This window comes from Rhipicephalus sanguineus, chromosome 3 (assembly GCF_013339695.2).
Source record: "Rhipicephalus sanguineus isolate Rsan-2018 chromosome 3, BIME_Rsan_1.4, whole genome shotgun sequence".
Lineage (NCBI taxonomy): Eukaryota > Metazoa > Arthropoda > Arachnida > Ixodida > Ixodidae > Rhipicephalus > Rhipicephalus sanguineus.
In genome coordinates, this window is record NC_051178.1 from 60036969 (window position 1) to 60051825 (window position 14857).

The 14857-nt window shown below is 52.4% G+C and overlaps 1 protein-coding gene across 1 annotated transcript in view; it reads left to right on the top strand.

The window, feature by feature from the left end:
- The window catches only part of LOC119385505 (serine-rich adhesin for platelets), a 58047-nt gene extending 44826 nt beyond the window's left edge, over positions 1-13221 (top strand). The window contains exons 5-9 of the mRNA XM_049414009.1: positions 5080-5179; positions 5802-5947; positions 6127-6210; positions 6684-6825; positions 8115-13221. Of these exons, the coding sequence (XP_049269966.1) occupies positions 5080-5179; positions 5802-5947; positions 6127-6210; positions 6684-6825; positions 8115-8397 (755 nt within the window). The 3' untranslated portion in view covers positions 8398-13221. The remainder of the gene's footprint in view (positions 1-5079; positions 5180-5801; positions 5948-6126; positions 6211-6683; positions 6826-8114) is intronic.
- Positions 13222-14857: the final 1636 nt, after the last annotated feature.

Consider the following 14857-nt stretch of genomic DNA (forward strand, 5'->3'; position numbering starts at 1 on the left):
GTCGTCTCGGTTTTTCATCTGTCTGCTTACTCGTCAGAAGATTCAAGAGCTGGACTAACCACCGAAAGAGTTTAGCTAGGTTCCCACCTACTGCTCGTGTTGTGCAATTGTCGCTTTCTGTAATTTTGCCCTTGCGGTTTCGCCTCCGTGGCACATTGGTTTGCGCATTTGTTTGTGCATGTGGTATCCTATGCGAATTTGCTGAACAAATGTTTCAATGGAAATCTAGCTCTCTCCCGCTCGTACGTGCGTCTGAGCGAAAAAAAAGCTATAACAATTAAGGCCTTTGTGCTGTGGGCTATCAGTGCAGGAAAAGAAATCTAGCCTGCCTAACAAACTGAGGAAAATATGGTACACGCGCGTTTCCCTTCGAGGCCGTCAGTTTTTGAATCGCCGGGAAAGCGAAAGCTATTGCAAAGAATAAAATACAGGAGCTTGACAGCAAACATCGCTCCAGGCTGTCGCGCTCAGCTCGAAAGCATACCCGCCGACGGCGAGCGCTATGCTTTATTTTTCGCGCTTTCTTGCTTCGGTCAGTGTCGTTATCGCGCCGCGGCCGTTTGTTCCTTTTTCTTTTTCCTGTCTGCGTGCGCGCGTCGGTTCTTCTTTCCCGTCGCAACCGGAGCTTCACCGGCGGCGTCGCTCGCACGGCACCTCCGTCGTCAACGGCACGTGCGCGTTCCCCTCCTCTCGGGGGAGGGGGGGGGGTGCAGCGCGGTTGCGTGTCGGGGGAAAGCGGCGGCGGCGGTGCGCTGGCAGGAAGTTTGCCGACGGCGCTGCTGCTCCTGCAGCCGGTGCGTAAACACCGACCTTCGCGCGCGGGGCCAACCGTCCTCTCCCTCCTTTGCCGACGCACTATCGCCGCGCACCGACGAGTTGGCTCGGAGAGGCCCGCCGTAATCCCACACGGAGAGGAAGCCCGTGTGCGCAGCCGCTGCTGACGTGGGGGCTTCGTTTGCTGGACTGAAACAGGGAAAAAAAAAATATATATCCGGGGAGAACAAACAACGGGCTGACGCTCTTTGCGGAACGACGAGGCACCGCATGTGTCGGCTTCCCTTTTCCTCTTCTTTCCTTGTCCTGGATGTGAGGCCGCTGCACCTAATATACAACTAAAACGCCGGTGGTGGGCCTTTCACTCTAATTGGCAGCACCAGCGACAGCGCGCTGTACCCCCCCCCCCCTTTTTTTTAGTCGCCTTTCAGTTGACTTGCGAAGGCGGAAAGCCCTGCCCTGGTTTTCATCCAAAAGTAGTATGTGAGTGTGTGACGTCACGACAATGTAGCGTTCTCGATTATGTGCGTACACGATGATTCTGCAGTGTTGTAAGACAGCACGGGCCTTTACCGAGTTAGCGCCAGTACTGACGTTTGATTGCAATGCGGTATGGTAAGGAAGCTCGATCTTCACGTCCGACGAGTTGTATGCCAACCGTGCCACCGGAGAATTCATTAAAAGAGAGACATAAAATGTTTTACGCATGCAAGCGGGAATCAAAGCTTGAACGGTCGCACTTTCATAAAGAGGGCCGCACGCACCTATGGTTAGCCTACGAAAGGCCGCAGCCGACGCATAAATGCTGATATCGTCCTTGCCGATGGCGGGGCTCGCGAGTTTAGCGGGGGAGTTTGCCCTCCGATTCGGAAAACGACGCGCTGGATTGCCCGGCGCCAGTGGCGTCAGTCCGGCGCTAGCCGTAATCCGGCCCAGATGGCCGTTTGGCTCGCGGCTCGAATGACCCTCAGTGCGGGGAAAGCTGTAAGGGGCGGCGGCGGCAGATGCCCCGACGATAGGCAGCCCTCCCTGCCCGGTCGGTCGACGCGGCCGGACGTGACTTTTATCGTGGCCGGCAGATAGGGTACTCTGCCCAGCACACGGCGGCGGGGGAGCGACTGAAATACGAGTTTCTCGAGCGGAGCCCGCCCGGCGGTGTACAAACAACTGGCGCCCGGGGATAAAGGACGTGCGCTCCCTCCACTCAGAACCTCGCGAGCCGTCTGTGTTTGCGATGCTGCCTTCCCTATCCCTCTGTGCAATCGAGCAGGGGCTGCAACTTGGGCCGTTGGCTAGAGCCAATCAGGGCGACAACGCTCGCGGACCCGCGACGCGGATGAGGAGGCTCTCCGCTGCCGTCGTGCTGGGCTTCCCAACCAGCGCGTATTCGTGCGGGTGTTGCACGGGTGAAGAGAGAGGCGCGGCTAGAACCAAGGCTTGCGCCATGAGGCGTGTTGCGCCAAGCGGGGGTCTCTCGGCGGCGCGAGCGCTCACGTCTCGCCGATAATTACGGCTGCCTTTCGCACGGAGCAAACAACGCGGAAAGCTGCGCGCCGCTGCCGCACGAATAGTTTCCCCACTACCCCCCTTTTCATCCCCCCCACCCCTCAACAGACCAATCGCTCCCACCGCTATCGGGGGGACCGCTCACGCTGGCTCGGCTCCTGGCAGCCGTGTCGAGCGGCAGGCAAACGCGACAGGTCGCGCCATCTGTTATTGATTTCGCGAACCAATTTCCCCTCAGCCTGAAAGCGCCACGTTCCTCTCTCGCGCCCGTTTTCTCGCTGCTCCCCCCCCCCCCCCATTTTTTTTTGTATCTCTGGCAGTTCACGCAGTGGAGCCAAGCAGCCTTCGGCTCCCAGCGGTGTCTGCTCTCCCCACTTCGTTTCTCGAGCTTGCGTGTGCGCGGCAGCGCCTGTACTTAGCAGCGCGGCCCGTCGGGGCTCCCTGCCTGTTCGCGAGTCTCCGGATCGCGCTAGGCTGTGAAGGGTGGTGGAGGGGGCACGGTTGGAGAGGCAAGGCGTGTGCACCCGCTTTTATCTCCGCGCGACTCGGCCCAACGGGTACGCGCAGCCCCCGCTCCCTGACGCGCGCGATGGATCTTTTCTCCTCTCCACTCTATCTGTTTTTTTAATATTCTTCTCTGCGCCTCTCTCTCTTGACGGGTGCTTCTCCTCGCTCAACCTCTGGTGCTTTTTCTTCGTGGAATTCGCTGCTTCGTTCGTTCCGCGGGGCGCCCGCCGCCTCCGTTCCATCTTCGCTGGCCGCTGCGCCTTTTTTTTTTCTCCCTCTCTTTTTTTACGCTCTGCGGCCGTTTGCGCTCCCTCCGGTCGTAAAAAACCGAGCTGGCCTCGCGTCGCGGTGGGAGCTGCCGCGTGATCGCTGGGGCCGCGGAGGCTTTTGCAGCCGCCGACGGGCGAGTGCGCGCGTTGCGGCTAGCCTCTCTGGGTGCCCATGATTCATCGGCCCGCCCGGCTTCTCGTTTGTCGCTGCTTCGTTTCCGATCGCCTGCCGGCCATTTCTCGTCGCCGCTTCCGAAATTTCTCCCTCGCTGCGCTAGATGGAAACCTCTCTCGGAATTGATGTGAGCGGTCGCGCACTTACTCGCATTTAGGCCCCAGGTATTCAACACCTTAATCAATATCGCCGTGTGCGTTTGCGAGTACCTCTATCATACTGCATTTTTATAACTTCTATTTCGGATCTGCCGCCGATTCTGTGCCGTCTGATATCGCAATAATATAGCTGAGCTGTGTGAGCCTTGCTAAACCTGTCCGCAGGTGCTCCTGACGTTGTTTCTGTCGGGGCTTTTTAACATCGAGAATATAATGAACGGGAACAATACTTGCACACGGGGCCGTTCACGCTACTTCACTGATTAGCGCCTTTAGGAAAGCCGTGCAACTACTAGGAGGCCGCGGCTTTCCGCAGCTCGCGTTCAGAGTCGTGCAGGTAGACCCCCCCTGCTGTGCCTTGGGACAATAGCCAGCTTTCTTGTCTTGTCTGTCTAGTGCGATGAATAATATCGCAGCGGGAGACATATATCCTCTTGTTTATGTCCGAAGTGGCGGTGGGAAACAATGCCGCCGCTCCCTGGATGCACGGCTCGCCCTATACGAGCGAGAAAGTCGAGAAGGTTGTAGACAAGACACTTCTGTGTCCTGTCTTCGCCTCGCGCATCAGCCAAGCCCTTCCCAGCCGTAGAGATTTTGTTCATTGTACTTTGTTTTCCTCGACCCTTTGTGTGTACATGGTGCTCTTTTGGTAGTTTTCTTTCAAGCAGAAAGAGTGATGATTGGTCACTGCCTTACTTCCTTTTGTTTGCCGAAACCACACCGGTCGCATGTGTTGTTGAGTCATTTAGGTGCACTCTTATGTTACTCGGAGGCTGGCAGTGGCACATAAGGCGAGAGACTATACTTTAAAGCGCAGCTCATGGAGCTCCGTTGTCTTTTTTCCCGTCTCTTGTGTCCGTGTCTACACGGCCTAACATTTTCTACGATTTGGAGCTTATCGTGCGTGCACATCGCGGCGAAACTGTCGCTTAATTAGTGTTTCTGCAAACGGCGACTGCAAGAGTGTTCCGTAGCGAGAAAAAAAAGGGAGGAGATCGAAAACAAAAACGTCGCATCTTGTTCCTCGTTTTCTGTGCGTGGCATGGCGTTTGTGAATGTCGCACCTGTCGGCTTACATCGCAGCACTTTTTGTTGTCATCGCTGTCTCTCTTTTGTTCTCTATTTCTCGTCTGTCTCGTACGCGCGACACCTCACGCACGCCTTTTCTGTGAACTTACTCGATTCGCATCCTTTGACAGGCAAGCCTTCGCTCGATCACTGTGCCATTTCGATGCCCTCCTCGAGTTCGCCCACTCTGCGGAGGGGAAAGCAAGTGAAACAATACTCTCCCCCCACCCCTATCTTTCTTCTAGCATGCTTGCGGGCACACGGCTGGTGTTCTTTCTCTTTTTTTTTTTACCGTCACAGCGCGACGGCGATGCGCGAAGGGAGAACACAAGAGAGCAGTGCGGCGCGGCCGAACACAATAGAGCGTCGCCGACGCCGCGTCGCCGCAGAAACAAGAAAAAGATGGTGGGCCATGTAGTACGGCGGCACCGCCGTTGTCGAGGCTTTCTGCTCCGCTCTGCCGGAGCGGCGAGGCCTTCCTCCCCTCCTTTGTTTATTGTGCGCGCGTGGCGCGGCCGTCCCCTGCTGCTGCCTTTTTTGCCGTTGGCTGGCGCGGCGCTGTGTGTGCATCGGCGCCGCACGCGGCCCCTTCGCTCGATGATGAGCCCTCGCTGACGGCCGTCTTTGTCTCTTTTTTTTTTTCTTGTGTGTGTGATTGCGCGGCAGTTGATGCGAAAGGACAGCGGAGAGGGAGTGGCGCAAGCGAGCGCTTTCGTGTGGGCGTTAGTGCCGCTCTGACCGACCATTCTTTGCCGCCTCTGCTTCTTGTCACTTCCAGCTGCAGTGTTTGTTTGTTTTTACTTTCCCCGGCTTCCGTTATTGCGACGTGTCCCACACGAAGCGAGGCGGCAGGCGCCGTATTTGAGAGAACGGACCGTTGTGACCTTACAATAGTAATAAAAAGCGCCTTCTCCTTATTAAAGTAGTGGCTCATAGAGACTGTTTTAATCGCAGGCGCACGCTCCCCTGTTAGACTAAGTACGGAGGAAAAAAAATAGATGTGCGCTGGATACAGTGCCCAGTATTGCTCGTTGTAAATGACGTCATAACGTCGACTTCTCAACCGCCACAGCAGGAAAAAGAGCGGCCGTGCGCTCTTTATTTCCCACCTTGAATAAAACTATGCCAACGTCAACGCCATGCTCCATTCTTTCCTTGTTGTGCACGAGTGACTGCGTAAGCCCTGTTCTCCGGGAATATGAAATTACATAGCGAGAAACCGCGTGGCTTTAACCTCTGAGAGATGGAGACGTTGATTTTGTTCTAGTAAAATCTGACCTGGATGCTGCCTGTGTCCTTATAAGGTGAACAGCGTCTCATGATCGATTCCTCTTGTCTCTCCAGGCCCATACATGACGCCGTGGAGAAAGGCCACGTTGAGATGGTGCGGCTGCTGTTGTCTTACGGTGCCGACGCTACGCTCACTACGGGCTCCGGTCTGTCTCCCCTCGAACTGGCCAGATCGCCCATCATGGTCGAACTGCTCAGAGGTAGGTTTTCGGAACCCATATCTGTACTCCTCCTAAAGTGCTGTCTGTTTGAAGTCGGGCTTATCCCCGTGACTATGGTTAAATACCAGCACGGAAATTTTCTTCGTGTGTAGATCTTGAACTCTGTTCCACAAGTAAGTGACCTTGTCTAACCACGTTCCCTTTTATTTTACCTGCAGGTTTCCTTTCCGACATGGCCGGCGAGAGTATCGACGGAAGTCCCGTGTTAGCGTGGCACTTTGCCGGCACGGCCTCTTTCATGGGTAAGGTTTGCTCGTATATAGCCTTGGCTCGGCAAGTTTAAGCAGCTCCACGTTTCCAATAATCAGCCGTGCGGTCATTCGCCTGGCAGTTTACTACTACGTTTTTAGCCTATTAACGAAACTCAGGCATTCGCCGTGCATACGAGCTAGGTGGCTTTGTTTCTTCGTTTCTAGCCGCAAATGATTCGTTGTTCGGTGCCAAAGGTGCCGTGTGGACGGTCCGCTGTCGATGGGCGCCCGATTGGGATGATATGCTGGACTCAAATGAAAAAGTGGTCGGCCACTTTGTAAATAGAGGAGTCGTTTAGAGAATTCCGTACCATAATCGGGGGTAAATGAAGCGTAAGAAACAATATAGCAGCGACATTCGCGGCAGATAATTCGTTTGGATGTCTTAAAATTTATAAGTTTACGCACAACGAGACTTGCAGTGGTCGCACATGCCTCACCGAAGCTCTTTCATCATCTCGCAGACCCGAAGGACACCGGCTTCGACATCCTGGCCGGTGCGCCCGCCGAGGACTCGGGCGACGACATGCTCTTCCAAGTGAGCGAGTCGGCGCAGATCGCCACCTACAGGCTCAGCCCACACCTGGCGGGCACGTCGGAACAAAGGTAAGCCTCTTCAAACCGTGTATTTGCTAAAGCTCGAGTTATAGGTCTAGTCAGGACCGCCCACGCCTACTCGCAGTAGTCTGGCAAAAGGCGCGATTTCGTTGACATCTTCCAGCCATGTCCTAGCCCCCGCACCCCCCAATCGCCAATACAGTGTTATCTGCGCTTAACGGCTTGTAAGTTTGCATTAGGCGGTGTATGTGTACTAGGGAGGGAGGGGGGGGGGGGGTATTGCGTCTATACCTCGCGCACTTATACGGTCGCAGTGTACCAAAAGACTTGCTAAGCGAAGCGGACGGCAGTCAGTTTATCGCCCCCTCCGCGTGCTCTTACGCTCTTGGTTAAGTCGCCCATGTTCGTACAACTTGGACGACGACAGCTACGTCCGCTCCTGACGCAAGGATAAAAAAAAAATTATATAAGCTAGATATCGACGCGGAAGCTGCCCGCACGAGGGGAAGAGTTGTGCCTGTGCACTGGCGATCGTCCAACGAGGCTCGTCTTCCTGGCGTAATCGACGTCTTCCGCGGCGCCCCTCTCTTTCTTCAGACCGACGCTTGCTAACGTCGCACGATGCCGCGCCGTGCAGGAACACGCTACATCGGGGTCGCTGTCGTGCGTGCAAAGGAGCCGGTGAAGAATAAGGAGACAAAAAACAACTGAAAGGAAGCAGGTCTCTCTCCCAAGCCCAGCGATGGGGCGCAGATTGCTTTTGGAGGCTGCATGGCGGTCGTCTGTACAACATTTGCCGCGTGCAGGCCGCGTGCGACGCGGAGGGTGGCAAGCCGTGGGTGAGAGGGAAGTACCGCGCGTGTGTGATCAGGGAGAAGGCGAGAGGAGAGCGCGAAGAGTCGACGGCGCCTCAACGTTTTTTTTTCTCTGCCGCCGCACGACCCTAATGACAGAATAATGACAGCCTTCGCGCCTGCCGCCGCCGCCTTACCGTGGGCGCAATTCGCAGGAAGCGCTCGCTCGCCGGAAGCTCGGCGTTTGGAGCGATTCAGATAGGCCGTCTATGCTGGTGTGCCCCCCCGCTCCTTTCCCCACATGGCTGTATTCTATGAGTACAGGTAAATGCGTGCAACGTTGTTGGTGGCAAAAGCCTGGTTTGTTTCGGCCAATCAGGGCATGCACGCAGTACAGAAGATTGCAAACCTTGTGAATTTCTTTTTCCTCCTCTTTGAGGCGATCAAAGGTTTTTCTTCCGCATATCCCTTGCATAGTGTTCGGGTCCAAAGTGGGCTTCGTCACGTATATTTATCATTGTTTTTTTTTCTCACTTTCTGCAGCTGCAGCGAGTGCGTCCGACTGGACGACGTCCTTCAGCGCCTGCGCATCTCGGCCGAAGAGTTCCGGCAACGGTTCCCGGCCGTCGAGATTCTCGCGCTGGCCCCGCACGAACTTCGCGCCAAGACCACCACACCGTGGCTGGACGCCGAGACGGCCGCGGAGTCGAGCGGAACACCGGAGGCGTCGTCCCCGCCTTCGCCGCCGGCGTCCCCCGTGCAAGCCCTCCGCTTTGACGCCACCGTGCGCAGCATCCTCGGCCTCCACAACCCAATCCCGCGATGAACGACGGTGTTACATGACGTCATCGCCTTCCCTTTCGCCACGTAGTCACTACCACCAACCTGAGGTGTCGTCGTCGCCGCCCTGTAGGACCACCCTCCCGTCCACAGCTCGCCCGAGCGCACAGCAGTTACGCCGGAACAGCGAGACCCGTACGTCGCGACCACTGAAGCCACGGACGTCCCGCCGCCTCAGGCACACACATCCCCCCCCACCGACCATCACTGGCGCAGGCGCCAGGGTAGAGACACGCCAACATGCTTGCCAACAAAGTGCGCGCGGCTCGCGAAGCACGCTGTGCAGACTCTGAACGAAACCGTGACGCGTTAGCGCCGCGCGCACGCGCGTGTTTGTGTGTCATTTTAAGGGGGCTGTGCTGCGTGTCGCCTTCGCCGCAACGGACGCTTCGAATCGGCACGATGATGACGACGACCGCGAGCAAGACAGCGGACAGTCTTGGTTGGAGTTTGCGTGTGGGACAAAGTTTGCCCGACGGGCGCGCGGAACATTTACCTCCTGCCACCACTGACTGTTGTCGCCGCTGCGGCGTGTTCCGTGTCGTGGGACGTTGTGCAAGTTCAGCGGACGATTTTCTCGCCGCCGTGTCGTATTTTATCCGGCATTGGGAGAGGGGTGCGGCGGAAGGCCACGCGGTGTGTGCGTGCGCTCGAGCGGTCCCTCCCCCCCCCTCCCCTCATTGCCTCCGGCGTTCGCCGCGGGTTTGTGCCGTATTCCATTTGCAGTCATTTTTTCCCGACACCTGTGAAAACTGGGCTACCCGCCTTTAATGAGTGTGTTGCTTGTCTCCGCGTTGTGTGCCCATGATGGTGTGTGCTATGTGTATACATTTAGCTCCACGATGTGTCTGTGTTGATGATGATGATGATTATTATGCGTCCGAGGATGCTCCTGTAAAAAAAATGAACAGAGGAAGGGAAGTAAACCGAGAAGGGCATTTTAGGGACTGTTAAGCGCTTGGCTTTCCCCTGGCCGTTATTTATATGTTGTCGCGCATGCTCCCCACTACAAATAGCGCCCTAATCCCCGAGGAGCGCCCATGGCGCGTGTCTATCTCTCCGCTGTGAGCATCTATGTCTCTATCGCATACGATTGCATAAGCGCCTGTTGATGTCCCCGCACGGATATTCCGCCATCGCTATCTGTACAAGGTGTGTCGTTGTTGCTTATAACTGTCTAGCGAGATGTCCAAACCGCCGCTTTTACACACCTACAAGTGCCACTCAAGTTTGCTCTTGTGGGCAGGGGGAGGGGAAAAAGTTTTTGCCGGCTTGCCTGTAACGAAAACACAAGAACGCCGCGTGTATTCCCCTGCGTCCGCACCCCGATACGTCGTTGAAAGAAAGCCTTGGAGTCCAACCGCGTACTCTGTTTCCGTCACGACGCCGTCTAGTTAAGCCTGACCCTCATGGATTCGCAGCCCAGTCACCGATAATTACATGTGCCTGGCATATGTGCTTTTCCCCGATGTTCTTTTTTTTCTTCTTCTTTAAATCATCCGTGTCGTCCTGGCTAAGAGCTTTCAAAGCACGCGACGCTGTTCTTCTTTCCTTCTTTTGTATCATACATTATTCCGGGGTTATGCACAAAAGGTTATGTGCAAACTTACGGCGAGCCGTGAAGTGAGCAAGCACGTGTTGACGGTGACCGTAATGGCCATCGCGGTTTTAAGCCGCAGCAAGGTGGCTGGATCCCCGCGTCGCTGGGAAAGCACCCAGACGTCGCGAAAGTTGCAGCGACAGCTTCTCTTCTAAGTCCCCTGTTGTAGCGCAGTTTTGACTGTGTGTGTGTGTGAATGTATGTGTGTCGGCCCATCTGAGGGCAAAAGAAAGTACCACGCTAAAGCGAGTTCAGAGCGATCATATATTGAGGAACCTTTTTGTCTTTCTTCGTCGCCGCGTGGGGGCGAGGCGTTCTTCATCGCGACACAGCATCGTCGCGTTGTCCGTATCTCAACTCCACTCTAGGAACTTTTTTTCTCCGATTTGTTTTCTCCTTCAGCAAACGCGGTAGCCGACGTGCCATATGCGTCGCCTAAGTCACGTAGTGTCGATGTTGCTTCAATCCTGCCAAAAAGTTCGCGAGAAATGCGGAATAATTTACGCTATCGTTTCTCTCCCTTTGCGCTTGCTTCCTTTGCGTAACAGCATTTTTTTTTCTTTTTAGCTTAGCCGAAATCGTGCACACGATCTATCCTTCGTTATCTGAATCCTGCGCCACTTTTGCGTTTCTTCTCTGTTCTTAAAGCTCCGCTGCGCGGACGTTGTATGAAATGTACCTTTTTGTGTTAGGACCAACGTGCTGACAGGCGTCGTAGTCAAATCGCTCGGAAATTGCGATAAATCGGATACGCCCCGATGCATTTCGTTTAATGCAAACACAATCAAACTTCATACATACATGGGGAATCGGCAGTCGCGTTCGTTCGTTTTGCCACATCCTTTCGGTACTCCGTTTTGTGGTATTAAGATAGGGAGAGGGCGAAAGCGTGCTCATAAAACTTTTTTTAAAATATTGTGCGTGCCCGAAAGGAAGAAACGTTCAACAGCAAGGCAGCCCGTGTTTGTTACCTTTATTATCTTTAATGTCTTGTCTTCGCACATCCTCGCCATAGCTCGTGTTGCTTGCGTGTGCCCTTGAAAACTCCGTGCCTGCTTAGCTTTAAAACCCATAACGCCGAAAAAAAAAAAAAAAAAAAGAGATAACGTTAGACATTTTCTTGCGCATCTGTCGACACTGCAGCGCGCGAATTCAACGCCGTTAGCCCGCAGCTGCATTTCGTGGCGGCGTTTTCTTGTTTCTTTTTTTTTTCCTCTTCTATTTTTGCACCTGACGTGTAGCCTACGAAAAGAAAAAAAAATGCTGCGTTGTCCGTGACTGTGGTTGCATCGCTGTCTTCCGTTGTTTAAACTCAACACGGCTTTTGCCGGCGACCTTCGTGCGCCATTCCTTGCTTTGTTTGTCTCGGCGATGTTTTATATAATACGACCCCTTCCATAGGAGAGGCCCGCTAAGAAACAGAGAACACGTGTGCTGCTGTCACCTCTTTTCTGATATTGTCTTTAACGTAAGAACAAGGTTATGAGGCGAGGAATAGTGATTATGCTTTAAAAAAAAAGTACTGGTTGCTGCCGCTACCTGCCCGCAGTGCTCGTTGTTTCGGACCCTTGTCCACGTGCCTATAGAAGACAGTTTCTCGTAAACGCTCGATCCAGTATCTTTTTTTTTTTCTTGATAGCCGTATTTCTCGCGTGTGTTTGGGTGTCGTCCCCGTGTAACACCGGTGTCACCACGAACAGCGGTACCGCGTGTAAAACGAATACACCTTTGCCTGACATTGTTGAACCTCTCTGTTCGTCTTTCTGTCGTACACTGAAGATTGCAGAATGTGTTTGTGAGAGATAGAGAGAGCGGGAGAGAGAAAAAAAAGGACGTTCTTTCGTGCCTAAGAACCGCCGTGCAGTCGCATCCTCAACCTTTCCGAAGTTTGTTGATGCTCCGTCGCCAAACCAGTAAACAAGCAAAGAAAAGCCTTTTCTGTGTCTAAAAACACGATGGGAACACGCGACAGAAAAATAACGTTATAGAAAGGAAACGTTAATTGTTTGGCAAAATGTCGCACTTTTGAGCGGGTGAGTGCGCAGTCATCCTTCTCTGGAATTCTCTGCGCGCTGAGCAAAATATCTTTAAGGTACGTTTCATGTAGATGGCGGTGACGTACGCCTGACGTCATCTTGAGCTCAAAGAATAGGCGAGGATCTTGTCAGCGTGGGGTTCATCAGAGTAATGGAATCGATGAGGGAATACAGATCTATTATAGAAACATGCCGACCGTCCTCACTGCCCATGACTGCATGTCCTATATGGACGAACGCTGGTAACGTACTACACTCTTATTCACCGGTTCGCGGCTTTTATTTGATGAATTTTGTTTGCTCCCCACGTTTGATCTGTTCATCCGCTGTGACAGAACAAACCTCTTTTGGCCTTGTCCTCTGCCCAATACTGGCGCAGCATAGAAGGAATTACCGCGTTCCAGTTCTTGTCGATCTATAAATTTTTTACGCTGTTGAAGTGCTCGTCATCGTCAGCGAAAGTCCACTGTACGATCTGCCGCGAACAAGCAGCCTTAAGCGTTATTCAATGTTTTTATTAGGCTGTTATGCGTGAGTTCGCACTGTGATATTAGCGATTGGCAACACAGTGCGAGTAGCGAGCATGTAAAGTCTCACTCATGGCACGATCTCAATTGCTTCGCCCGATTTCGCGATGTTGCGAGCAGGTCTTAAAAGTGTTACTCGTGACTGAATCTGTCTTAACCGCCTGCTTGTTTAAGCTAAACGAGGCCACTCGTAAAAGTGTGCGTTTGAATCCCCATTTGCCGTTACTGAATTCTGCAAAATGACGTAACCGACAGTGGACATTCGCATACGATGATGCGTCGCACTATGTGTGTGTCTGTAAGTGTACACATGTACAACGTGGGTCTCCTCTTCGTCTGTACGGATTTGTTCGTGTCGGCGTGCGTCTTCAGCTTCTTCTGCGAACACACCTTCTTTTCTCTGTATTCTATCGACGGGCAATCGATGCTGCGAAAACTGCGTCTCCTGCAGACATGTGCTGCTTCTTTCTTTTGTTTGTTATTTGCCCCGTTTCTGGAATCGCTTGCTTTGCTCGCTGTATTTTTGGATGTATCATATATGAATGTATTTTGTAAATAATGCCGTGTAAATAGGAAACATCAGAATGATTATAATATACTGTATTCGCCTGGAAAAACGATAAAATGAAAAAAGGTGTCCAAATGAATCCGTGTGTGTGTTGTCAATTCTGCCGAGCCTGAACACGTCGCAAGACCCTGCTCTGCGGTGGTCGTGTGTGGTTCGGCGGGTGAGTGACAAAAAATCAACAAGAAAAGAACGCCTCTGCGAGGGTGTCTTTGTGACAATAAGATTATTCAGCGAAGTTGTTTCAACATTACAAGAAGCGTCATTTGCACACTATAATTTTATTTTGCACCCTAGTTCACACAACAAACGTACATGAGGCGAGTTGCTTGAAATAATGGAGAGTCAACTGAATTTGGCATTGCTAATGTTCAGAGCGCAAATTGGGACATAGAACACACGACGCACAGGGCATAGCGCTTGTTCTGTGTTGTTCTTTCATGTCCCGCACTGAATTCGCGCTCTGACGTTTAGCATTATGAACCAACTATCCCAGGGACAAGTTCTCCTAAGATTGATCAGATGTTGGCGCCATTGGACGCCACGTCGGTCGCACACACTAGCACACGCGTGTTCTAGGCGTTACCGAATATAATGCAACGAAACACGTTACAATGACCCCTCCCTCCTCCCCCCCCCCCCCTCCCGCAAAAGAAGAGAAAAAGAGTTGTGCATTAGCGTTACTATTACACGAAAAAAACAAAAAACGGATCTTGCTTTGCTGTTACTCAATGGTTACAAATTGTAGACGATGCGGCGTCGCTATAGAAGCTCAAAATAGCATCGGACGCGTTATTCGAAGGTCGCAGGTTCGGTACCTGCGGGCGGTAAGTTATCTTTTCGTCCACTTTACTTTCTTGACATTTATATCCTAATTACTACAAATAACACCCCCTATACTTTCCTTGGCATTACTGTATGTTCGCTCTCATTAATATTGTGTCTAACAACGAAAAACTAGCCCTTAAAAGTCATCTTCTTCCCTTTATAGTAGTCACATTTTCTATGCAGATTTAACGAGAAAATTATGCACTAATATTCAGGACTTTAGGGATATTATCTTACTTATCAGAATGTAGAATTATCTCTGTATCTCCTGGTAGAAGCCATTTCAGCGACGTGAAATTAAACACGAATCGAGACTTCATCATCGGTTGCTCTACAAAGAACACTTCCGTGCACACATAACAAATTTAAATGAATTCTGAAAAAGAAAAGGATGTTGCGAAATAGTTGCACTTCTACTGAAAAACTGCACACATTTTGTAACAATAAAGACATGCTTACTTGTAATGTTAAAGCAATGCGCACTCAGACAGCAGTTTTCTTTTTAAACCTTCTTATACTGCAATAAATTCCAGTCTCTGCCAATGTGTTCGCATAGAGTCTGGCTCGCTCCTAGCCTCAGTTGAAAATAGGACGAAGCAAAACACGATGTATACTTCAGCAAGAGCTGGCGAATGCGTATAGTTTTCTTTGAGCCCATTTAGCGCAAGAAAGTTACACTCCGCTCCACTAAAATGTACTTTGTGAAGGCTCGTCATCTTCAGTTGACGACGAAGTTGGGAAGGCAATCTCGTGGAAGTCCTCCGTCGCACTGGAGCTGAGAAGAGCCGCTGTGTATAGCCTGAGTCTGGGACATTCACAAGCCCAGAAAATCTCGCACGGGTGGCTTTTAACAGCGAAGCTGTGAAGCTTGCAGTAAGACGTCCGTTAAA